The following is a 23,283-nucleotide window of genomic DNA, read 5'->3' on the forward strand; positions in this document are numbered from 1 at the left end:
AAATTAAATGTCATTACAAAGTTATCCTGCTGTTATTTTGAAGTCATTTTGGTGCCTAGCTTAGACATTGTTTCACCTTTGTTACTTTTGGGTTTGAGCCATATGGATTTAGCACGCTTTCACTTAAAGCTCTTGGCTTTTAGTTAATGCGAGTCAAGTACCTCTGCAAAGTTGGCATAATAGCTATTTTCAGAAATAAAAGTTAACCCAGGTTATTCTACAAGAAGGCACATCTTAAGTAGACGGTACAAGCAACTATTCTAAATCAAGGCTTCAATTTAGTCTGGAAATTACATTATAATACAGGTTCTGATGCTTCCCATACAACTGATAAGTCTCTTCTGGCACGTAGTAGCTTTAAGGGCATGATCTAACATACAGCATCCCATCTTTTCCATCGACTCTTTTAAAACAATTTCTGTCACTACTTCTTGAGCATTTGCCTCTGTAACATCATCTAAAGTAAGGATGGCCTGGGTATGTCACTGTTGAATTGAAACCCTGTACTTTTCTTCCCATTTTTCCTGCATTTTGCATAGTCCCTATTTTACCAGTAAGATACAGGACTTTATTAATAATCTCCATTGGTTATATATATATACACACACACACACTTGTACACTCTTGTGGCTTTTTTTTTTTATTCCTTTCCCAATATTTTAAATAACCAACTGTTAATAACCATAATTTCAAGCATCCTAAAGGGATGTGGAGGGGGAAGTGGTCTTGGGGGAAAATTTTACTAGCTCATATTCAACAGCCAACACTGGAAAGAGTGTGTGAAGAGGAAAAAATAATTTTAAAACAGGTATTGGCAGTGAGTGTGTGGTGTCAGCAGCAATATTTTGTACTTTCTCTGTTCACTGTAGCTGCTGAGACTTGCACAGAATAAGAGTACTGTCACTAGGTAGACATTGTCAGATTTACAGAGCAGGAAGAGCAGAACCTTGTTAGATGACAGAAACTGCTTGAACACCTCCACAGTGGAGAGAAAAATATAAACCACCTGTGTTAAAAACACAGGAGGGAGAAAGGCAAAAGCTAATGAATAACAAACCAAAATGGACATGTCTGAAGACAGGTCAAATAGACTTGAGGAATGTTGTGTGTTGGCTGGCTTCTGTCTCTCACCTACATCTACTATAGTCCTTTCCTCTAAAATAACTGCATGTGGACCTGTTGTTCAGTGTAGAATTGCTGCGGAAGATACCTTCCTACACTAGATAAAACACTGGAAATTTAAGATCTGCCATTATTTTTTGCTGTAGAAATGTAGGCATTGGCACCTTATTTCCCAAAATGAAGAGAATAATTTTGAGAACTACTTCTTTGTATGTGATTTGATTTTGGACTTTTTAAAAATTTTATTAAATGTTTTGTATATGAAAAATTTACACATGCTTATTTTTCATCTTGATAGAACTAAAGACTGATTTTGTTGATTCATACTTTGCAGCATTGACTTTTGTATAAACTGTGACCTGAAAAAAGGCCCACCACAGCTACGCATTTATACATTCATTTTAAATACTTAAGTATGCATTGTGCTAAGACACCTCACTATAAAATCCTTAGCTGTCTTTTGGCAGTTCTTTAGTGCCACGTACAAGCATGTTTGTCTTAAGAAGAACCCTGTCCGTCTTGCTATTACTTTGCCCTAAAGCATGGGGAAGGGGGACTAGGATGACTTAAAATTGCATGCCAGATTTTAACATCAGTAAAATATTTTATTTTTTTTAACCTCAGAAACAGAGCTATTTGCTAAAACTGTCAAGAACATGAAAACACCTTCTAGCCCAAGTGTATACTTCAGTGATCCAGGCCTTCTTTCTAAACCTTCAGTTCAACAATGCAAGTCTCATTTTTTGCCACCTGAGATCTGCAGTTGAACTGCTCTTCTTATTTTGGTGTGGGTTTGTTACTTTTCTTGAGTAATAGTTTTTATATGTAGTAATAACACTACCTTAAGGACTGTATTCAAAATAATTGGAGTTATGTCATCATGGTAGAATTATTTTTGCTAGTATTTTCTTGCCTATGTTAACAAAATAGAGAAAAACACTTTTCTATGGCATCTATTTCTTACTGATTCCAATCTTGCCCTTGCTGTGAAAGAAGGAACACATTGCTAATCTTTGAATGAAAGCAAATTCTCATTAATTGGCTATTCTGAAACAGCGTATTCACAGGATGTTTTCTGCTGAGCTTCTGCTTTATAGTGATATAACTGAGTGTTGCTATAATGTGTCATCTTTGCTTTAACTGGAAGTTTCAATAATTGTTTTTGTTGTTTATCAGACAGCATTATTGAAGCGGCAGAGTCGATACATTTGTTCAACAGTTCCTGAAAATGCGGAGAAGGAAGCTCAAAGCTTGTTTGTAACTGAGGTAATATTGGAATTGGATGTGGCTGTGTGTATTATACCTGAATTGTTTTTCTTCTGCTTCATCTGCCATTTAAAAAACAGGGAAAAAAGCTTTGAAAAAATATTAAGTATTTATTGCTATTTACCTGTCAATTATTTCAAGGCACAATTTCCAGGAAAGCCGAGTATTTTTTCCACTGGTAGCTGGAAGAGAATTACAGGATAGCTTTGAGTTATTTTGTTTGTGTAATTGGCTTTTGCAGAAGCTTCTCCCCCACCTTCTTTATGCTTTTGGCTTCCCCAGATGAACATGGGTGACTTCCATATATAATATTGGGAGCAATAGTAAATCTGGAATGAACCATTGTGACTTGTTTTTCCTGATAAAGTGTTTCATACCAGTCGTTCTTAGTTTATGCATAATACTCTTGTATAGTTTGCTGGAACAGAGGTATTCATAACTGTAACAGTTGTAGGGGCCAGAATTCATTATGACTACTCAATTTGTACGCTATATGTAGAAGAAACAGCCCCAAACCTAAAGTTTCTCATAACTGCTTGCTTATGTTGGCATTCCCTTGGTTCTGACTGTGGTGTTGTGTTTGATTTAGTGTCTCGTCGAAGCCTTTCAGGAATGAAAAGTTTAAAATTTTTGTCTTTTTTATGTTATCTACTGGTTTGCTACTGATATACTTTAAGCTGATATTTTAGCATCTGAAACGAGTAAATGTCTTGTAATTCCAAGAAAACTGAAGGAGCTCCAAATAGCTACCTCAAACCTCAAAGTGATTTATCCACCGTGATACATACCCTTAATACCTAACCTAAACAGTCCTAAGATAAATTTGAAGAAGGTAGACAAGGAGGGAGGAGTGTTATAGGTAATTCATAAAGTTTAATGAGTTTCTGCAGAAACAATTGCTTGGCAAGTATTAACCCTGTATTTTGAAATATAAAGAAAATACTTCTGAATTATTAGATGCTATGTTTGTGTACATGTAAGTCTATTTGTGTAACATATAAAATTTTGTACCGTATGGTTTCTGGCAGCAGATTTTGTCAGTTTTATGTTACTTTAGTCAAAGCCAAGATAAATCAGTACTTCTATGTTGTAGCAATATGGGTGGAGGAAAACGGTATTTCCTGTGATCTAGACCAGAGCTTAATGACATAATTGCTTTTCAACAGCTGCAAGCATCCAGTTTAAATTTAAATATTAATTTAATTGCACTAGAAGTATAAATTTAAAGGAAAACATGTTTTTAGTTTCTCTGTATCAGTATGTGTGAAATCGAATATTCGATTTTAATAATGTATCTGTATTTTAATGCTGAGGCTCAGTCATGTTTTAAAGCAGCATTTTGCTGCAGCTGAACTTTTCAGGCAACTGAAGATAGTTAATCCAGATGCTGAGTGTATTCACCATTTTCTGGTTTTATAAAATAGACATCTAGCAGATGATAACGTCATATTGAAACATATCACTTGTTGCAAAAAGCTGTATAGCACTAGACTGTATTGCAAAAGAAGGGAAGTGTGTAGAATTTTCAGAGATCGACATGTAACCATAGTAGTTCATGAACAGTCATATCTTAAGAGGTTTTTTGTGTATGTGTCTAGGGAATGCTACTAATCCTTTTCCAATTAAAACTGATATTTGGTTTTCATTAAAACAGTGCATCAAAACCTACAATTCAGACTGGCATGTTGTTAACTATAGATACGAAGATTACTCAGGAGAGTTTCGACAGCTTCCAAAGTATGTATGTTATCTAGTGGTATAATAAAGATTTTGAATTTGTGAAGGGACTTCAACTGTATTTAATATAAATGTATTTATTACAGAAATGTATTAATACATGTAATATGTAACATGAAACATGCTCTATCAGTGTTTAATAGTCAGTAGAGGTGATAAAGATGTGTTGGGATGGAATTTATATTGATGAACATGAAGGTGTAAAATCTTGTTAAACCATTTTCTGGAAAGATACTGAAATAATACTGCCTTATTAATAGGCAGGTCAAACCAAGGAATTATATCATTGACAATGTGAATGTAAGTATGATAACTAAAACAGGCTAATGTTTAGATGAAACTAAAATGGTGATACCCTGGTTTTGTAGCTTCAGAGGCAGCTTTTGGAGTTCTCTTTAGGAGCTTAGGGAATAGAACCTAACCCAGATGGTTAGAGCAAGTGTTTGAACTAGTGCAGATTTTCACAGGATGATTCAAAGCAAAAGCCTAATCTACATCTATCACAGACTTTCTAAACCATCTGCTAGAGAAATCTTCTCCAACTTTTTCAAAATTTTGTAAGGAGAGTGTACAGATTAGAACCTTAAAATATCTGAGGGTGGGTGAAAATTCTGAATCCCACAATGCTGGAGATCTATGTCTTCCCTACCTACTCTCCTGCATCTATCAGTTAAGAAATAGCTTGCTTTCCCTGTAAAAAGTTCTGATCTACTCACAGGTTTTGTAAAAGTCAGTACCTGGTTTTTACTTGCCCTGAACAGAAACCACAACAGTCAATAGGAATTTAAATAAATGCATTGTCCTAAAAGGAGCCAATGGTTGCAGGTATGAATTCTTGCTCCTAAGATATTAGAAGTGCAGTGAATGAGAAGGAATTTGATTCTCTTCAATTACACATAGGGACAGTGACAAGCAGAACAAAAGAAAGACTGTGGGCAGATGTGCAAATTAGGAAAATTGCTGCCTAAGAAATATATTTCATGAAAAATACATGCTTTTACACAGTTATTTTTGTGCTTTTTCTCTTCAGTTTGGAAAATAATGTCTTTATTTTTGCAGCTATAAAATATGTAACTAATCATGAAATTTCTAGTATTTTAGAAGCTTTTTCTTTTCTAGTAAAGGGACAAAACCAGAGAAGCTTCCCGTTCATTTATATGAAGTGGATGAAGAAGCAGATAAAGATGAGGTGATATAATAGTAATTCCTTACTTTCTTTTGCTTTCAGTAAAGAATTGTTGGGTGAGCAGAGGTTACAAGTTGCATTAAATGTTGATGTCAGTAAATGAAAACAGAGATTAGGTTGAACAGCTTGATTGGGAAACAAATGCAGGTATTTTACCTATCTCATTTCAAATAGCCTTGTACTCCTGAGATCCGTCATGTGAGTAGGACAAGTTTTGACAGATGGTGAAATTGAAGTTTTAATATTTGATGATGTATCATACTTCAGCTTTCATAAAACATACTGTTTCTATGTAAATGGTAGAGAGAAATGTTTCATGCAGTTTAATCGCCAAGTCAAGTACAATCATAGGTGAATCTATTCCAACATGACAGTACACACACACAAGAATGCATGACAGTATAGCGTACAGTGTGAGTTAAAATTAGTTTGTCACAAATTTGAGTATAGGATAAGACCTGGAGATCCATCATGGAAACAAAAGCTAAAAAAATTGACTAAAACTCTAAGGTATTTTCTTTTTTTGTCATTGGCTTAGGGAAACCAGAGATTTATAGCTTCAAGCCATTTTCAAGTATGTTTCAGATGTCAAAGACTTTTCTCAATAACTCTTTCTGTTATTTGTGTGACTTATTTAATTTTTACCACGCCTTGTTTGAAAACACAGTTTTTAAATGCCACTGTTGTCTTTTTGTGCAAGTACTTGAACTCTTGCATCACAGAAAAGAATTAAAATAATATGAAATTATTTTTTGTGGTTTTTATACTTTGACAGTTACTTTGCTTCTAAATTCCTTGTATTCAGAACTGCTGCACATGAAATAAAAGTAGTTCCTTACAAGTTTTCCTGGATTAAACGTGAAAAATTAGTTCAGGGAGTGCACCTGAATGGGTAGATTCCTGAACAGATAGTCTCAGGTTGCCATTTCTCCAGTGCTGCTGTTGATCTGCACTGTGATATTTGGACAAATAATTTCATGCATCTGTATCCAAATCTTTCTATTTATAAGATGGGAATAATTACGATTTCTATTATACTGACATTAAAAAGTCTTGGCATTATTTACTGTGATAATGTTTCTGTCAACAGAAGTGTTTAAGAAAACAGTGAGTGAAATATGAAGAAAATTACATGGAGATATAATTGACTGTGATTGTTATTGGGAACAATACTTATGGCTCGAGTTTGCTAAACACTGAAAAACTATAGCTTGGCTGTTATCAGGTGGTATGTGTTTTACTAGGAAGTATAAATGGAGAGGACTTCCTGTTTCCTTCTGCCCAGTTTCCTGTTAGAGCAAGCAGGAACATCGTATCACTTTCAGAGGTACAGTCACTGGAGAAGAGGTCTGCTACTCTTTGAGGAACTTAAAATATAAACACAAGAAAAAAGGATGCTAGGAAGAAAAGGGAGCTTAGTGGGAATAGGGTGGGGAGACCATAAATTCTTTCCTCAAGGGAAGAATTAATGCAAGGGGTTTTTCTTTCAAACATGAACATCTTTGTATGCCAAAAAGTATAAATGCAAATCTTAGATTAAAAGTTGTTTGGTGGTCTTTTTGTTTCACTTTTGTTTGTGGGTTTCTTTTCAGAAAACTGATTTATTAAGAGAATGGTAGAAAACAAAAAGCTGCAAGTGATTAACAATTGGAGGAAAACCAGATAAGGATTAGTTTAATCTGGCATCATTAAAAAGGAGAGAATTACCTTCCAAAACTAATTTGGGCTATCAGGCCATCAGGTTGATATTTGTAAATGGAATTTTTAAATCAGCCTGGGGTATGGGATCAAGATAAGGAGTTGGTTTTGTTGAAACAGTTGCTGTTGAAGTAAATTTCAGAGCTGAGTTTGTGGGAAAGCTCATTTAAAAAAAGTGAAGCACGGTGTGCAGCAGTAATAATAAAAGTGAGGAAATTAACTTACTAGTTGGAAACAGGAAGTATGTTTCAGTGTAAAAGTCATGTGTTAACTGGGTTCTGGGTTCCTTTGTATTAACAGATGGTCAGCTGGAAAGATTCAATAGCTTTTTGGCTCTGTAGGCAGGAATTCTGCCTGACAGAAAGAAGTGGTGTAACTAGAGAGGACCAAATGACAGTCAGTTTTCTTGTTAGAAAAGAGCATGCAGCTCAACAGAGTTGGGCAACAGTGCACCTCGGAGACTTGGAATTGGAAAAAGAGTCTTTATAGAGCTAAATCTTAATTTTTGTTAACACAGGTAATGAAGGAATTCTTGTCGTGTCAGGTGATCCTATGTATGGTTTGTGAAATTACAGAAAAGCATTGGTTGTTTTGTGCCAAGTTTTGACGGTAACTCATCATCTACTCATCATCTTACACTTGTAGAGGTGGTTTTAAACCATCCTTTCCTTGGGGATAACGCCCACCAGTGGAGGTGGAGAATCATAGTTGGAAACCCAGTGTTTTAAGTTGTTGTCTCTGTATCTTGATTGTTGTACAAGAAAAATAGTTATCTAGGTAATAGAATAGGGGTGGGAGCTAATGACTTGAAAATGTGACACAAGTAGACTGTATTGCTTGGACAATGAGATTCACTGGGGCATATGAACATTTACTGAGTAGTTTGGATCTATGCTTCTGGAGCAGTATATCGTATCCTCTGATAGTTGGTGACCATGTCATCCCTACTGGGCCTAATTTCCTTCCATATCAAGTTGACCAGAATTTTTGAAGAAAGAGATTGATGCATCTTTTGCCTTCTGTTTGCAGTTTTTTGAAGTTCGCATGTGCATATGAATATGCACAGACTAAATAAGCTGTAAATAAATTTACTAGTAACTTTTTACAGAATGTTCCTTCATTTAATTCCAGAAACTAATTTGTATTATTAAAAAAATTTGTGTTTAATGTTCAGTTGTTGAACTAATGACTCTGTTCACCATATGCAATCACTTTTTATTGTATGTTCTCTTAATAGCTGAGAAAAGGAACTAGAAAAAGTAGTTGAGGCACTTGAAGTTTTGTGGGTTTCTTTTCAACTGGATACTCAGCTAATTTTGAATGCTTGGATAATAAATTATCAGTAGTATTTCTCCTCTAGATGGTTTAAAATCTTCCTGCATGTCTAATTCATTACTGGTTTTGTTGTGTCAAAATGGGTTACATCACCTGGAAACCATGGTAAAGTCAGATTGGTACTGCTCTAAAAGATTACTTGAACTGGTGATTTAATATTTGTTCTGTGGCAATTATAAATGTGTAATTTTGATTGGTTCTGATAGTAGAGTACTGCTTTTTGGTAGCTGTTAACATCCTATGGGTTTTGATGTAGTTATTAAGTTCCATCAACTGGCAGATGGAAGTGGTATACAGGCAGTGGGTGTGATGTGTGATGCATGAATTGGATCTGCTGTTTGTGAACTTGCTGTTACTGCCAAGTTTGGTCTTGTTCTCTTTAGAAAGCTTTGATTCTGATCTGTAAAAGGGCAGATCCAATTCAAAAATTCAAGACTTAGTTCTTTGTAAATTCTTAAGTAATGTCTTTGAAGTAATACATATAAAGCAAACGAGATTTCTCAAACCATATTGAAGTTTTGGATAAGCATAAATTCACATTGTTCTTTTTGGTAATAGAAATTGGTAAAAATTCTTGCACAGGAAGATTAGAATAAAAAATTAATTAGACTAAAAAGCTTACAAAGTAAATGTAAGTAAAAGTTTTGAGTTTTCCTTCTTTCCCCTATTTTGGTGGGATTTACCTTGACTAATATTTAGCTATCTCAAAGTTGAATCATCCTGCTGGCCATAGAGAAAGCCTATATAAGTAGCCAGGTTACCTATCAGAAATTAGATGAGGCCAATCTCATCCCTGGTCTTTAAATAAAATAATTGGAATTAGGAAGCTATAGAATTTCGCAGGGGCTCACAGTACCTTATTATCATTACATTATAAGCATAGCTGTTCCATCTTTTAAAAATGACTTCTGAAATTTTCAATAAATACAGCAGTTTCAGACTGTGATGCAAAACGTTTCTTCTGCGCCCCCCCCCATCTCCCTTTCTTCATCTCCAGGATGCAGCATCTCTTGGGTCTCAGAAGGGTGGAATAACAAAACAAGGATGGCTGTACAAAGGCAACATGAATAGTGCAATCAGTGTGACAATGAGAGTAAGTTTAAGAATGTCTTATGTGTGGTAAAAACTGAACAGCAATATTAAATATCACTGTGCCTTTGAGAAGTTTATTTGTATGTGGTTTACTTCTAAAAAAAATAGTGTGGGATGACAGAGGGAAGCTTGTATGTAATTTATATCTGTGAAATCTTACTTTCCTTTTATTCTGCTTGAATTAGAAAAAAATGCATTAAAAATCCAGTATGTGGGAGAAGTCCAGTGTTTTACATAATTTTCCAAACTGGACCCTGGTGTATTATTAGTAGAAAAGGGACTATGTAATGTGAGGTTTTATTGGTATTGCCTCTTTATTTAGAAACAAACAAGTTATTTTTACAGTTATCACAATAAATATCTATTGTGTATAATATTGTAGAGTCAGTTTTAAATACCTTTCCATGGGTCAAAAGTACTTTCAAATAATATAGTACAATCTTGCTGCAGGTTTTTAAGTTAATTTTTCTTAAAATTATTTTTGGTTTATTTTCTGAGGATACTGATTAGATTGTGTGTAAATAAAACTTTTTTTTTTTCTATAACCTACTCTGTAAATAGCACTTACGGGTTCTGTAAGCTGATTAATACTAATGTTGTAATTGTTTTTCTTTCTTCCTTTTCACTAGTCATTTAAAAGAAGATTTTTCCACTTAATCCAACTTGGTGATGGATCCTATAATCTCAATTTCTACAAAGATGAAAAAATATCAAAAGAACCTAAAGGATCAATATTTCTAGATTCATGCATGGGAGTGGTTCAGGTAATTATAATTGTTCTTCCTGTTCTCCAGTTAATTCTGTATTTGATAGCAAATGGATTTTTTAAAAATACAGATAACTTTTGTCAGAGGTAGATAAGTACCTATCATGCAGAAGAACAATTGGACATGCTGCATCTTGCAAAAACAGTGAACAAGATTTTAAAGGGCAGGAGGCTGAATTTTAAAAATCTTTCTGAAAAGAGCATAAATTACTAGTTGATGTCAAGTGTTTATCAAAAATATCAAACAAAATTTTAAGGCAAACTCACAAAAACCCCCAACCTTAAATCACAGCAAAGTAATGACAGCATAAAATTAAAGTTCATTTCAGTTACATTTTGTGCTTACATGAGCTGTAAAATGTTTTGCATAGCTTCTTGTGTGGGATTTTTGTTGTGGGAATTGTATTAAATTCAGTCACCCTTCCAGATGCTTTCATTTGACCTTTATAACATTACTTTTATGTGCTTTTCTTTATTTTAAAAAGTTAAGGGCTTTGGTAAAATGTTTGTCAGTAGCAAGTGCCAAAGAAAAGATTATTTTTTTCCTTGTGATTCTGTTATGTATTTACAGTACATCATGTAACTGTTTTGTTAGGCACAGCATACCTGGAAAAAGCTCTTGGGTTTAAGGTTTTGTTAACTTGGATAGAAATAGGCAAAGTTTAATAAAAATGTATTTCTTAAATAATATTTTTTTGAGTATAAAGTTATTTGAAGATTTATGCAGAGAGATACAACAGCTTTACAGAAGATTATTTTTTTCCAAATATTGTAATAATGTTTTTTGGATACGCATTTAATAGATAGTTTGCATGGAAAGTCTTATAACTGTAATAAATGTAATCATATTGCAAGATCTAGATACGGATTTACACAAATTGTTTTGCCTTAGGGGTACAATCCTGGACAACTCCACTGAAATGGGTTTGATTTGTCTTTTTAAGACAGACCAACAAACAAAAAAACCAGTTCCTAAATGCAGTTGTAGTCTTTGTCTTGTGTTTAAAATATGTCTTTCCTTCTGCTCTTCAGCTTCCTCTGCTTTGGTGTCACTCTCTCTGATAATATCTATTCTCCATCTTCTGGGCTGTTTCTGGCCCCTTTTGTTTCCCACTTAGGCAATGGCTTGTTTCTCATTCTCGGCATGTGGCTCTAGTAGACTATTATGGGCACTACAATATTAGTTTACATCATCAGAAAACATTGAGTTTTTCAGAAGTTACAAATGAAAGGAAGGCACTGCAGCAAAGGGAAATGCTAAGTCCTGCAGCTGGGGAGAACAACCCCAGGCACCAGTACGTGCTGGGGGCCACCCAGCTGGAAAGCAGCTTGGCAGGAAAGGACCTGGGGGTCCTGGTGGACACCAAGTTGAACATGAGCCAGCAATGTGCCCTTGCAGCAAAGGTGGCTAACGGTGTCCTGGGCTGCATTAGGCAAAGTATTGCCAGCAGGTCGAGGGAGGTGGTCCTTCTCTTCTATTCAGCACTGGTGAGGCCACACCTGGAGTCTTGTGTCCAGTTCTGGGCTCCCCAGTACAAAAGACATGGACATAGTGGAGAAGGACCAGTGAAAGGCCGCAAAGATGATGAAGGGACTGGAGCATCCCTCCTATGAGGAAAGGCTGAGAGAGCTGGGACTGTTCAGCCTGGAGAAGAGAAGGATCAAGGGGCGGATCTCATCAGTGTATATAAATACCTGAAGGGAGGGTGCAAAGAGGACAGAGCCAGGCTCTGCTCAGTGGTGCCCAGTGACAGGAGCAGAGGCAGTGGGCACAACCTGGAACACAGGAGGTTCCCTCTGAACATCAGGAGAGACTTTGTCGCTGTGAGGGTGACCGAGGCAGGTTACTCAGGGAGGTTGTGGAGTCTCCATCCTTGGAGATACTCAAAAGCTGCCTGGACATGGTCCTTGGGCAACTGGCTCTGGGTGTCCCTGCTTAAGGAGGGAGATTGGACCAGATGACCTCCAGAGGCCCCTTCCAACCTCTAACCATTCTGTGATTCTACGTTTTTGGGTTTTTAATCTTGAAAATCCCCCTTTTTTTTATATCATCTCTTCATGAAATACTTCTCCATACTTTCTGTTCCATCAGTTCAATTCAAGTAACCCGAAATTTCCAATTTCCTCGGACTCTATCAGAAGTACTTTTTGGTTTTTTTTGCTTTTTTTAAATTTTTTTTTTAAATTACTGTTCCTTTGTTCTACTGCAAGTAAGGTTCTGGGCTGATACAGCAGTCTTTAAGTGAAACTGTACTTTGGACTCTTAAAGTTTGTAGTTGGCTTGCGTCTTGAATGCTATGCTGTATTCTACAGTACCATCAGCATTCATCTTGGCATCTGGATGTTCAGAACTTCATGTAGAAATTTGAGACTAGATATGGGTCAACATCAGGTGCATAATCAAAATCCAGTAATGCTCACCTGTGAAGCCAAGAAGTCATTCAATGACTAGAATAAAAGGGTTTGAAAATAGCTATTTTCTTCACTTGAATTGTTGGTGAGGGGCAAGTAAATGAGATTTTGAACTGTCAAATATTATACATAATGGCCCTATTCCAGATGTGTGATTTTATTATTTTATGTTATGTACTGTATCCTCTCTGGCTGATCTTACTTTATTAATTGTTTTACTCTTACTTATTATTGGTGTTGTATTATCACCTAGAAACTCATATGGGAAAAAAGCAGTGTCTACACAGTAGAAATTGCATTTCCAATTAATAGAAGAGGAAAATAAAATAAAAAATTGTAAGGACCCCAGTCACTGTACTTTGCAGTAGTCTAACTATGATTACACACTTGTTCAAAATATCAAACTGCATATTTGTGTTAAAAGATCTGAAATATATATAACTTCCTTTGATTGTGAGTAGACATTATGAGAAGATATTATAAAGATCTTTTATTTTCTTATAGAACAATAAAGTCAGACGTTTTGCATTTGAGCTCAAGATGCAAGACAAGAGTAGTTACCTTTTAGCTGCAGATAGTGAGCTTGAAATGGAAGAATGGATAAACACTCTGAACAAAATCCTTCAGCTTAACTTTGAGGCTGCAATGCAAGAAAAAAGAAATGGAGAGTCTCATGAAGGTAAGCAGGGTTTCAGCAATGCTAATACAGTTATGTGACAATGTCTGCGTACATGCATTTGGAAAGAAAGGCTTTATTGTGGCTAAATTTTTTTGTTTTCTTTGGTCATAAAAATTATAGGCCTTTTCACTGTTGGTTTGAACTGATGAGAGTTTTGACCTTTTGGCATTAAAATAGCACTATTCTGTATTGATTCCAATTGAGTTAAGTTCAGAAGAGAATAACGAGACTGATCATAAGTCTAGAAAAATAGAACCCACAATGAAATATCAGGACTGAGGCAGTTTAAGGAAAAGAGAAAACTTAGGGGGGACTTGTTTTGAAATGTGTACAGTGCTGCTGAAAATGGAATAATCTGTTCTGTGGTCACTGTAGGTAGAAGAATAAGAAATTGTAGTTGCACTGAGCAACTTAAATTTAGATGTAATTTCCTTGACCATAAACATTTCCCTGAAGTACTGGAATAGATTGCTTGGGTGTAGCATCTTTTCTGTTGGAGCCCTTTAAGAATAGGTAAGGCAGATATCTGTAAGGAATGTGATGTAGGTGTAGTTGGTAGTTTGGTGACAAAAGGACAGTCTAGATGTCCTCTTGTGCTTTTTTCCTCTTGAGAGTGGATGGGGAGGGCAACTGGTATGAGACCAAAGTGTATGCATATCCAGAAGGACCTGGAAGAGGTTGTAGAAAGTTGTTCTGCTTATGAATAGCACAGTATGCCAAAAGGGATCATTAGAGTTTAAAACGAGATTTCACAGGCTTTGGTGAAGATTGCTGGAATTTAACATGATGTTTGCAACCAAAGCAAATCGGAAAAAGAGAAGCCTGTAGCTCTCTTTTTAGAGAGAAATTTTTAGAATGTCTTTTAGAGAGACATTTTAGTCAGTGGTCCCCAATTGACCTTAGAACTGCAAGAGGCTTATAGCTAACTGAATGGTTGCTTTGTAAATCCAGTAACCATTGGAGAGTAGAGCTGGGAACCTAATGAACAGAGGGAACTTGTTTTGAAATCGAGTTACAACGTATAGTGGAAAGAGTAATGTAAATTTGTGCATTGAGTATCCCCTTTCCCCATGCAGATATCAAAATTAATATTAAAGCTATGTTCTAGGTAAGCTTAGAAATAACTGCTACTTTACCATTTTATGTAACTGGTTACATCCTTCAAGAAGTCACTGCATCAAAATGAAATGATGGAGTCTCCCACAACCTGTTTATGTTAATAATTGTCTGTTTTGAGGTGGTAGGAGTTAAAAAAAAAATCAGAAATATTTTTGCTACAGAATTTTGTGAGTAGTTTGGGGTTTTTTTAGGGTTGATTTGTTTGTTTGGGTTTTTAGGGGTTTTTTTAATGTGGTTTTATAATTTCAGATGATGAACAAAGCAAAATGGAAAGCTCATCAAGTAGTTTTGATAACTACTATCCTGAAATTGCCAAGGTAATATATATTGTAAATACTAACTTGGGATAGAAATACTAAACATTAGCCATATGAACTTTCAGTAACGGTAAGGTATTGGCTTCTAGCTTCCAGTGAGTTTGTGATGCTTTGAAAGCTTAGAAGCTCTTTCATGAATCAATGTGGTTTATTGAGCTGCTTCATTTTCTGCTTTTGGAAGCAAACTACTGTCTTAAAGTTGCTTATATAAATCTTGACATGCTACTTAAAAGCAGCATGTTTTATTATTTTTTTAGTTTGTTGTATTTTGCATCTTTTGTATTATTGCATGCAGGTAAGTGCTAAAGTATTTCTATAGAAATCTAGTTATACTAACGTCAAGTTTTATTTTTATAGTTAGAAGTCCAGAGGAGTTTAATAGCAGTGATGATGTGAATGTATTCTAAGATGCTTGTGTTTGTAACAAGCTGGCAAGTTCATGGATACTTCCTGTGTTGCCATAGTTCTTGCTTTTCAATTTTGTTCTTACAGAGGTTTGGTGAAAATAGAAACAAGAATAAAATAAATAGAAAATAACAGTAAGTCTTCCTCAGCCCATTTACAGACTATTTCAGTTAAATCAGTGACTGGTGTGTTGCAATAAGTTTTGCAAGTTCTCTAAGGGAGAAATTTTTGTTAAATCATCTACGGACTGGAGCTGGTGACCTTTTTCTATTGAAGTTGCAGAATCCAAACTCCTTCCTGTGACTTCCTTACTCTTCTGTGTGGCAGAAGTCTGCAGTCTTGAAATTTTTCTGCTTGACCATGCTCTGGAATCCTCTCCCCTTCTTTTCTGAGGATCTGTCTGACCTAGTAACTACTCCTGAAGGGATTGCAGCTTGTAAAATGAGAATAAGCAGTAAAACAAATTCTGTCTGTTACAATAGCTAACCTATCAAATGATCCAGTCAGAATACATTAACAGGCTTTTAGCACCCAAATTGGTTGGCTGACTTAATTCTTTCTGCTACTGCTTTGTAATCAACTTAGCACATGTACGCAAAAAGCTATTATGCGATAACCTAACTCCAGCAATGGCTGTATTCGGAAATTAAGTGTGATTGTGGTGCATACAATCAAGTTTTCCTTGGAAGAGCTGTAAGCAATAAACAGCATACTTACATGAGGCTATGAAAATTTATTTCAGAAACAGCTATAAAATTAGGTGTTCTTATTGTATGGAAGATTTTTCTTTCTTTATAGTCAGAGTTGTTGGAATGCTTAGGTTCCATATGACTTCCAGAGGGGACTTTTATGCAGCACCTGCATGTAGTTTTAGTACTACAAATGCTGCTTCCTGTTGCCATAGCCATGTGATTGGAAGCGTGCAGCTCTTTAATCTAGGTATTTTTCTAGCGTGTTATTTTTCTCAGCTCTTTAAGCACTGGCTTTTTTTATCCCATGGTTATAACCCATTTAATTTTCTGTTCCCTTCAAAATAATTTTTTTGGTTTTCCCATTCTAGTTCATCTTTACTAAACACTATCTTTCAAAATAATTTGCTCTAATGTATTTTTCTAGCCTTTTTTCCCTGCGGAGAAGTACAGGGGAAAATCTGCCCATTTCAATTAGTACATTGTTTGTGCCTTAACTTGATTACTTTATATAAATGCTGTTTCTTTTGAGGATTTTTTTTGTCCTCTATTCTATCTTGCGTTGTCTTTTCAGCTGTTGTTTGGGTTTGGGTTTGGTTCTTTGTTCCCCAGTGGAAGACATACAAGGCATTGAGCCTTCTTTTAGAAAAGTTTATAGCTGCTCTATTATTTTTGTTGGTTCTAGGAGGAGATTTTCACAATAGCTGACCTCATATCCTTATGAGGAAAGAGAAATTCCTTCAGGGGTGATTGCAGAGCACCTGACAATAGGGGAAAAAACAGTCTTCCTAGGAAAGGTTTAACCCTTGTGAGTACATCTCCAAGACTTCATTTTTTCTATCAACAGCTGTTAGTTTATAACATAAACTAAATAAGATCCTATTGTGCGCTGTAGTGCACAGATGTGCACGCCTGTATCTCAGTCTGTCTGTCTGTCCTGCCTATTTCACGTTCCTTTTATCTGTAACTTAAGTACCAAGAGTGAATGTAGGGTTTTTGTTGGGGCTTTTTGTTTGTTTTTTAATCTTCAGAGAAAACAAATTAGACCTCTATCTTTGATCATGACAGTCACATAGTTATTAATGTGCCCAAGTACCTCCTTAACCGTTACAGGTCCCCAGTATTCCTTGAGGTAGGAAAAAAATGTCCCAAAACAGAGACTGTAAAACAACGGATGAGGAAATGGAATTACAGAGTCACTGCCGTGCTGTAGCCAGGGTCAATGACTATGTACATTTTCACTTCCTGACTTCTGTCCAACTGCCCCTGATCTGTCAGTCAAAAAAGCATATTTTTGTCATCTCGTCTTTAGTGCGCAAAACACCAAAGAATCTAAAAGTATTCAAGATGCTTTAGCTGAAACAGTTTCTGTCTTGCTCCTACGACTAGATCATCTTCGTCTTCAGTACTTGCCACTGACTATTCCCCTTTCCAAAACGTACATGCAACCTTCTTGCCATCTTTAAACTTCTTCACAGTTTAGTCCTGTATTTCTCAATCATGCCAGCTGTTGAACAAGCAAAGTCTGCTAATACTCTGCAGGTATTGAGTGTCTGGGTCATGTCTTTCACAGCAACTCTTGTCCTTTTCTCCTGTGTGTGTTAAAGATAACAAGGTAAAGTAAATGAAATCCATTAGAGCATCTATACTCAAAATCACACCTCAGAAGTTCCTCTTCTGTAATGCATCCTTTAAGTAAACTTCTTTTTTTTTTTTTTAATTGTTATTAACCTAAAATAGGGTTTTGAGCTCTTAGATCTGATGGGGTTTTGTTTGGTGGTGGGTTGATTTTTTTTTCTTTTTCTTGAGACATAGTAGGAGTTTCTTTAACCTCCAGCAAAGCAGATGTAGCCAGTAGATCACTTTCAGCTGATGGGCTGTGATGAGCATTTTGGGTTGGTAACTTCTTTTAATCCATACAGGCTGATCCAAAAATAGACACCTTTCTGTAATGTAATACTTTGTATCCCTGTTTAGCCATCTACTACTTTGAGAATGGCAACTCTCATACATGGGTAATTTGTAATTTTGGTGCATGCATATGTCCATTTGTCATGTCCTGTGACTTTAAAAATCATAGAATACTCTTTAACTAATACGTTTTTTTGAAGAAGTAACCTATGTATACCATCAGTTTTCACATTCTATTTTGTTCCGCTTTACTTTTGTTTTACTGTGAATAGGTAGGTATCCACAGATCCCAGGCAGGATGTGCAGTGTACTCTGTAAAGTAACTTCTGAGTGTGAGGGTTTTATCTTTTGGAAGTTTTAGGTTTTTCCATCTACCCACAGGAAAACCACTTTTTTGGCAGTAAAGCTCAAGAAAAGGAAAAAAAAAAAAACCAAACCCAAACAAGAAAAAGAAAAAAAAGAAAGAGAGCTATGATGGTGTTTCTTAATTTAGGTAACCTGTTGTTTCCTGAGCAATCTTATGGTCTCAGGATAGCTCTGAGCTTTAACCTACATTCGTACGCTTTTTTTTTTTTTTTTTTTTTAAAAATAAAACAGTGTTATGAAAGTTATTGTTTAAGGAGGCAAAGCGCTATATGAGCTACACTGGAGTATATTTCTCATGAGCTTGGAAGGTTACATGTTGCTGATGTAAGTTTTTGTGTTTCTAGGCCTGGAAAAGCCTTTGGAGGAGAGGAGTCTTCTCGACACGATGGAGCAATTTAAACTAGGGCAGTACAAAGCTCAGTTAGGGAGAGAAGAGTGCATGAATTAAAAACGTGTAAAGCTTTGAACATCACAGAAAAAGGAATAAAATTGAAACCCACTTTAATTTATCATGTGATACTAAGACTTCTTTTCTTGTTTTGTCCAGAGTACCAGAGAAGCAGAAATCAAGTTGAAAAGTGAAAGCAGAGTTAAACTTTTTGCCTTGGATCCAGATGCACAGGTTAGACTTTCTACAAGGAAGCATGTTAATTCCTTTTATGTTGATCCTTTTGAGATGAAAAAGAACTTACGTTGATTTTTCTTTTCTCTTTTTAAAGAAACTTGACTTTTCTGGTATTGAACCAGAAGTGAAACCATTTGAAGAGAAATTTGGCAAAAAAATTCTTGTGAAGTGTAATGATTTATCTTTTAATTTGCAAAGCTGCGTTGCAGAAAATGAAGAAGGACCAACGACAAATGTAAATAATCTAATTATTTTCTGTTAATATGGTAATGTATGTCTTAAAATTTTGTTGGCACTATTCTTAATGGCAGGAATTCCTTGCTGTGATTGAGAAACTTACATTGTGTGGTTTTTTCTGCTCCTTTAAATGAAAATGAGAGCCTAAAGCCTATGAAAAGTAACTTTGCTACTAATCTTTTTGTTGTATTGCAGAAAGTGGAATTTTTATTTTACTGTCTTTTACATCTTGTCAGTATTATCTAGAGTGATGACTGTGTAACTGTTTATAAAATGTTGCTCATCTTCCTTTAATACACATTTTTACAGTAATATAGATGTCAGTAATGACACTTGATTCTTTTTTTTAAATGTTTAGGTAGAACCTTTCTTTGTCACATTATCATTATTTGATATTAAAAACAATCGGAAGATTTCAGCAGATTTCCATGTTGATTTGAACCACGCCTCAGTAAGGCACATGATACCCAATGCATCTCAACAAATGATGAATGGCAGTGGTGATAGCTTACACAGAATTCAAGACATTCATGAAACTGTGTTACAATATCCAAAGCAGGTAAGAGCTAGTAACCTAAAGAATTAGTAGGATTTTGGATACAAGTAGAGAGTTTTCCTACATGCTTTGGATGGCTTTCTGTTATGTGATGTAAAATGTGTGTCTTCCTTTTATATTTATCTCTTGTTTTATTTCTAGGGAATATTCTCAGTTACATGTCCTCATGCTGACATTTTCCTTGTGGCTAGAATAGAAAAAGTATTACAGGGAAGTATTACACATTGTGCTGAACCATATATGAAAAGTTCAGATTCTTCAAAGGTATGTTATCTTCTTCTGTGGTATGGAAAAAATGCTGAGGGAAGGCAGGTTGATTTCAAATTAATAAATATCAATCAAAAGCTTAGTTCTTTTACAGGAAATTCAGATAACTAGATGATTTGATTTAGTAAGTTGTAGTTATTACTAGTAACTTATTAATTGAAACATTATAGATAAAGTAACATATTATTGGGAAACGTAGCTTTTTATAATCGTGACATAGTTTATAATTTTTATAATGGCTTTAAATTGATTTGACAAAAGAATATTAGACTTCCATGTGAAAGTTGAGTTGAAAATTGTTGAACAATGAAATACTAAATATAGGTCAGAAATTAACTATGTCTCTCTTAGTTAATGCATCTTACTGTATTATTCTTGTTGACTTTTCCTTTGTCTCATTTTTTGGTGACCATAGTTTACTGTAACTTTATAGGCACTCTTGCTGTTTTTTCCTTCAGAACCACTGAGATCGTTAAGCCTCTGTGTTTATCTATAAAATGTTTTGCAGATTTGATAGAACTCCAAATCACTTTTGGAAATAAACCACTGAAACATCTTAAGTTTGCAGGAGTCTAGGATGACATAACATTTTAATGTTTTCTGAAACATCTACAAGAAGCTTTGTCAGTTGCTGCTTCTTGTTTGTCACTGAAGAAATAGTTTTGTTGATTTACAATTGTGTTTAAATAGTTGGACCAGGATACTAGGAGAAAAGGTTTTTTTGTAAGCAATGCCAACTACAGTTGACATTCTTGCTGTTTTCAGCTAGTGAAAGGGAAGAAGGAAGGGTTAACTTTCAGTCTCTGCAGGGGAACAGTGTTCTTTCCTACTGATTTAATGCTGGCTAGGCTACACGTAAAAAAAAAAAAGTATTTTTCACTTGGTCTTAATATAGATCAGACTACTGATTTGCTTTTCCAGGAATACTTGAGATTTTTTTTCAGCTATTGTTGGAAAACAGCAGCTTTGTATTTTAGAAGTCTGGTTTTGAAGTGTATGCTGACTGTTACTGAGTTAAAACAAACCTGAACTGAGTAACTTCTTCTGGTGGTCTTGGGCCTGAGCCACCTGGGAAGGTTAAGTAAGCCCAAGTGTTCCCAAATTTCATGCTGAGTGCTGGACTTGCATTGCCCTGTACTGTAGGAGTAGCCAATAGGAACATTCATGGTTATATTAACTTATGCCGTGCATTTCTGGTATTCATTTGCTTATAATTTTAAACAATTGAACTTAGTTTGAGGTTTTTTTCTGTTCTTGTTCTCTGGGATTACACCATAATAATTTGAAACAAAACAGAACAGTACCAGCTATATAAGCCTCCATATGTGTCAGTGGAATGAGCAAGTTCCGGTTCCCTGCAGAGTTACTACTCTGGACAAGAAAAAAGGAAAATGGAAGCAGCAAATTCTATAGCCGTGAGATCACTTCTCCACTTAAACATTGAATACAGTGAATTAATGATGACCACTTATCAAGGTTCTGTGCTTCTGAGTGCAATTTCCCCCTTTTTACAGGAAAGGATAATGGAGAGTTGGCTCAACACACTAATAGAAACAGCTCTTCATAATGTCAACAGCATAAATCAGGGATAATATTCAGGCAGGTTTACTCTGCATTTTTTTGCCTCTGGCAAATAATTTTGCTCTGTGTAGGCACATAGGAGAAGCTGGTTTCTGGAAAAGAGAAGCCCACTGCTCTGTCAGGAGCTTCTGCTTTAGCTCAGGTGGTTCAGCTCAGTGTTGAACATCTCAGACTAGTGGGTTTCTAGCTCTGATTATTATGCATGTTGGTTCTATATAATTGAATTGCTTGTCCACTTAGAAGTTAAAAAACCAAAAAATTTAAAGCTTTAATGAAAACAATATTGCAATGTCCATACATAGGATTATCCATGTGACTGTCATACAACTCCTCCCCATAGTCTGTATGTACCTGTAATACAAGTATTGCAGAGTATTTTACTATTTACTCTGCAGGAATGTGTTCTGGTATGTAGAGTGGATGGTTGAACAGGGGAGCAAGTAGTGGTGGGGGAAATGTTTTTATCTGGAGTCATAATTTTGTCTTAAAAACCAGTTGGATGTTGCTCTAGCTTTCATATGAGTTTTGTATATAATAATTTTCTTCTTGGTTAATTAAATCTGTATTATTGGGAGTGTAGATGGGTCTGTTTTCACCTATGAAATGCTGTGAAATCAGCAGGCCCTGCTTAACCTGAAATGAATTGTTAAGAGGTATTTTTATTTGTCTTTCACGTGCCTACTTAGGATTAACCTTCTAAACAAGTTTTTCCAATTCATATCAGTGTCAATATCTGTTTTTTTTTTTTTTCCTTGTGTACTAACAGTACAAAAAAATGTAGCTTTTAAAATGTGGCTATTTCTTATGTCCCTTGCAGGTTGCACAGAAAGTTTTGAAGAACGCTAAGCAGGCATGCCAGAGATTAGGTCAATATAGAATGCCTTTTGCCTGGGCAGCTAGGTAAGGACAGATCTTGTCAATCTGTATTTTTTCTGAACTTTTTTTTATTTTCTGCATCTCACTTCTTGTAAAACTTAATGCGCTATTTAAATTATTTCTTGTTTTACTTTCAATTAACCAAAGATTTCTGACAAACAAACTTACACTTCAGCTCTGTAGTAGGGAAAAAAGTTATCAGCATTCATTATATTATTATTCAAACCATTGAATATTGCCAACTGTTTTCTATTGTCAATATTTTTTTATTTTAGTAAGAATGAAATGGTTCACACTTGATTTGTTAGACTGAGCTATTTGTTTGTTAAAACTCACCTACAATGACAAGAGTATTAAATGCTTAATATGAAGGATGGTGCAGTATGTTCTAATTCGTAGTAAAGAAATTTCTTACACTGAATTTCAATACTTTCATAAACTCAGCTGAAAGCAAGATTTTTGACTTCCAGGACGCTGTTTAAAGATGCCTCAGGAACCCTTGACAAAAATGCAAGATTTTCTCCTCTTTTCAGACAAGACAGTAATAAACTTTCAAATGAAGACATGCTGAAATTATTAGCAGATTTCAGGAAGTAAGTCTAATTTCCCCACTTTAAAAACCAAAGCAACCACACCCTAACACCCCCACCATCCCAAGCCCCACCATTTTTTGTTATGGTTTTGAACTGGAGTATCTAATCTTTCGATGTATGTATTTATATGGTTTTCACTTCAAATATAGAAGTTGTATAAATGTAATCAACGCGTTCATACAAGCTACAGATTTTTCCTTTGCAGTGTTTGGGGGCTACAAGCAGGACTGAAGTATTATGCCATGTCTAACGTGTAGTAAGCATCATATCCTGAAGTAGCTCTGTGTTAGGAGTTACACTTGCACAATCTGCTTTTCTGGTTCTCAAAGGAAAACAAATATGAGCATAAATCCGTATGTTCACTGACCTTGGGCCAAGAATGCTAGCTCTTAGGGGACAGGATTCAAGCCAGTATCCAGCCCACCTTCCTTGGGAGTGTATGTGACTC

At 35.5% G+C, this 23,283-nt stretch overlaps 1 protein-coding gene across 1 annotated transcript in view; it reads left to right on the forward strand.

The window, feature by feature from the left end:
• Window positions 1-23,283, forward strand: part of DOCK9 (dedicator of cytokinesis 9) — a 135,957-nt gene that overhangs the window by 46,247 nt on the left and 66,427 nt on the right. The window contains exons 3-15 of the mRNA XM_075712502.1: window positions 2,299-2,388; window positions 4,043-4,125; window positions 5,245-5,314; window positions 9,342-9,437; window positions 10,066-10,200; window positions 13,119-13,293; window positions 14,662-14,729; window positions 18,648-18,722; window positions 18,820-18,960; window positions 19,321-19,521; window positions 19,660-19,782; window positions 22,184-22,266; window positions 22,713-22,835. Coding sequence (XP_075568617.1) covers window positions 2,299-2,388; window positions 4,043-4,125; window positions 5,245-5,314; window positions 9,342-9,437; window positions 10,066-10,200; window positions 13,119-13,293; window positions 14,662-14,729; window positions 18,648-18,722; window positions 18,820-18,960; window positions 19,321-19,521; window positions 19,660-19,782; window positions 22,184-22,266; window positions 22,713-22,835 — 1,463 coding nt within the window. The remainder of the gene's footprint in view (window positions 1-2,298; window positions 2,389-4,042; window positions 4,126-5,244; window positions 5,315-9,341; window positions 9,438-10,065; window positions 10,201-13,118; window positions 13,294-14,661; window positions 14,730-18,647; window positions 18,723-18,819; window positions 18,961-19,320; window positions 19,522-19,659; window positions 19,783-22,183; window positions 22,267-22,712; window positions 22,836-23,283) is intronic.

The sequence above is a fragment of the Pelecanus crispus genome, chromosome 1 (assembly GCF_030463565.1).
Source record: "Pelecanus crispus isolate bPelCri1 chromosome 1, bPelCri1.pri, whole genome shotgun sequence".
NCBI lineage: Eukaryota > Metazoa > Chordata > Aves > Pelecaniformes > Pelecanidae > Pelecanus > Pelecanus crispus.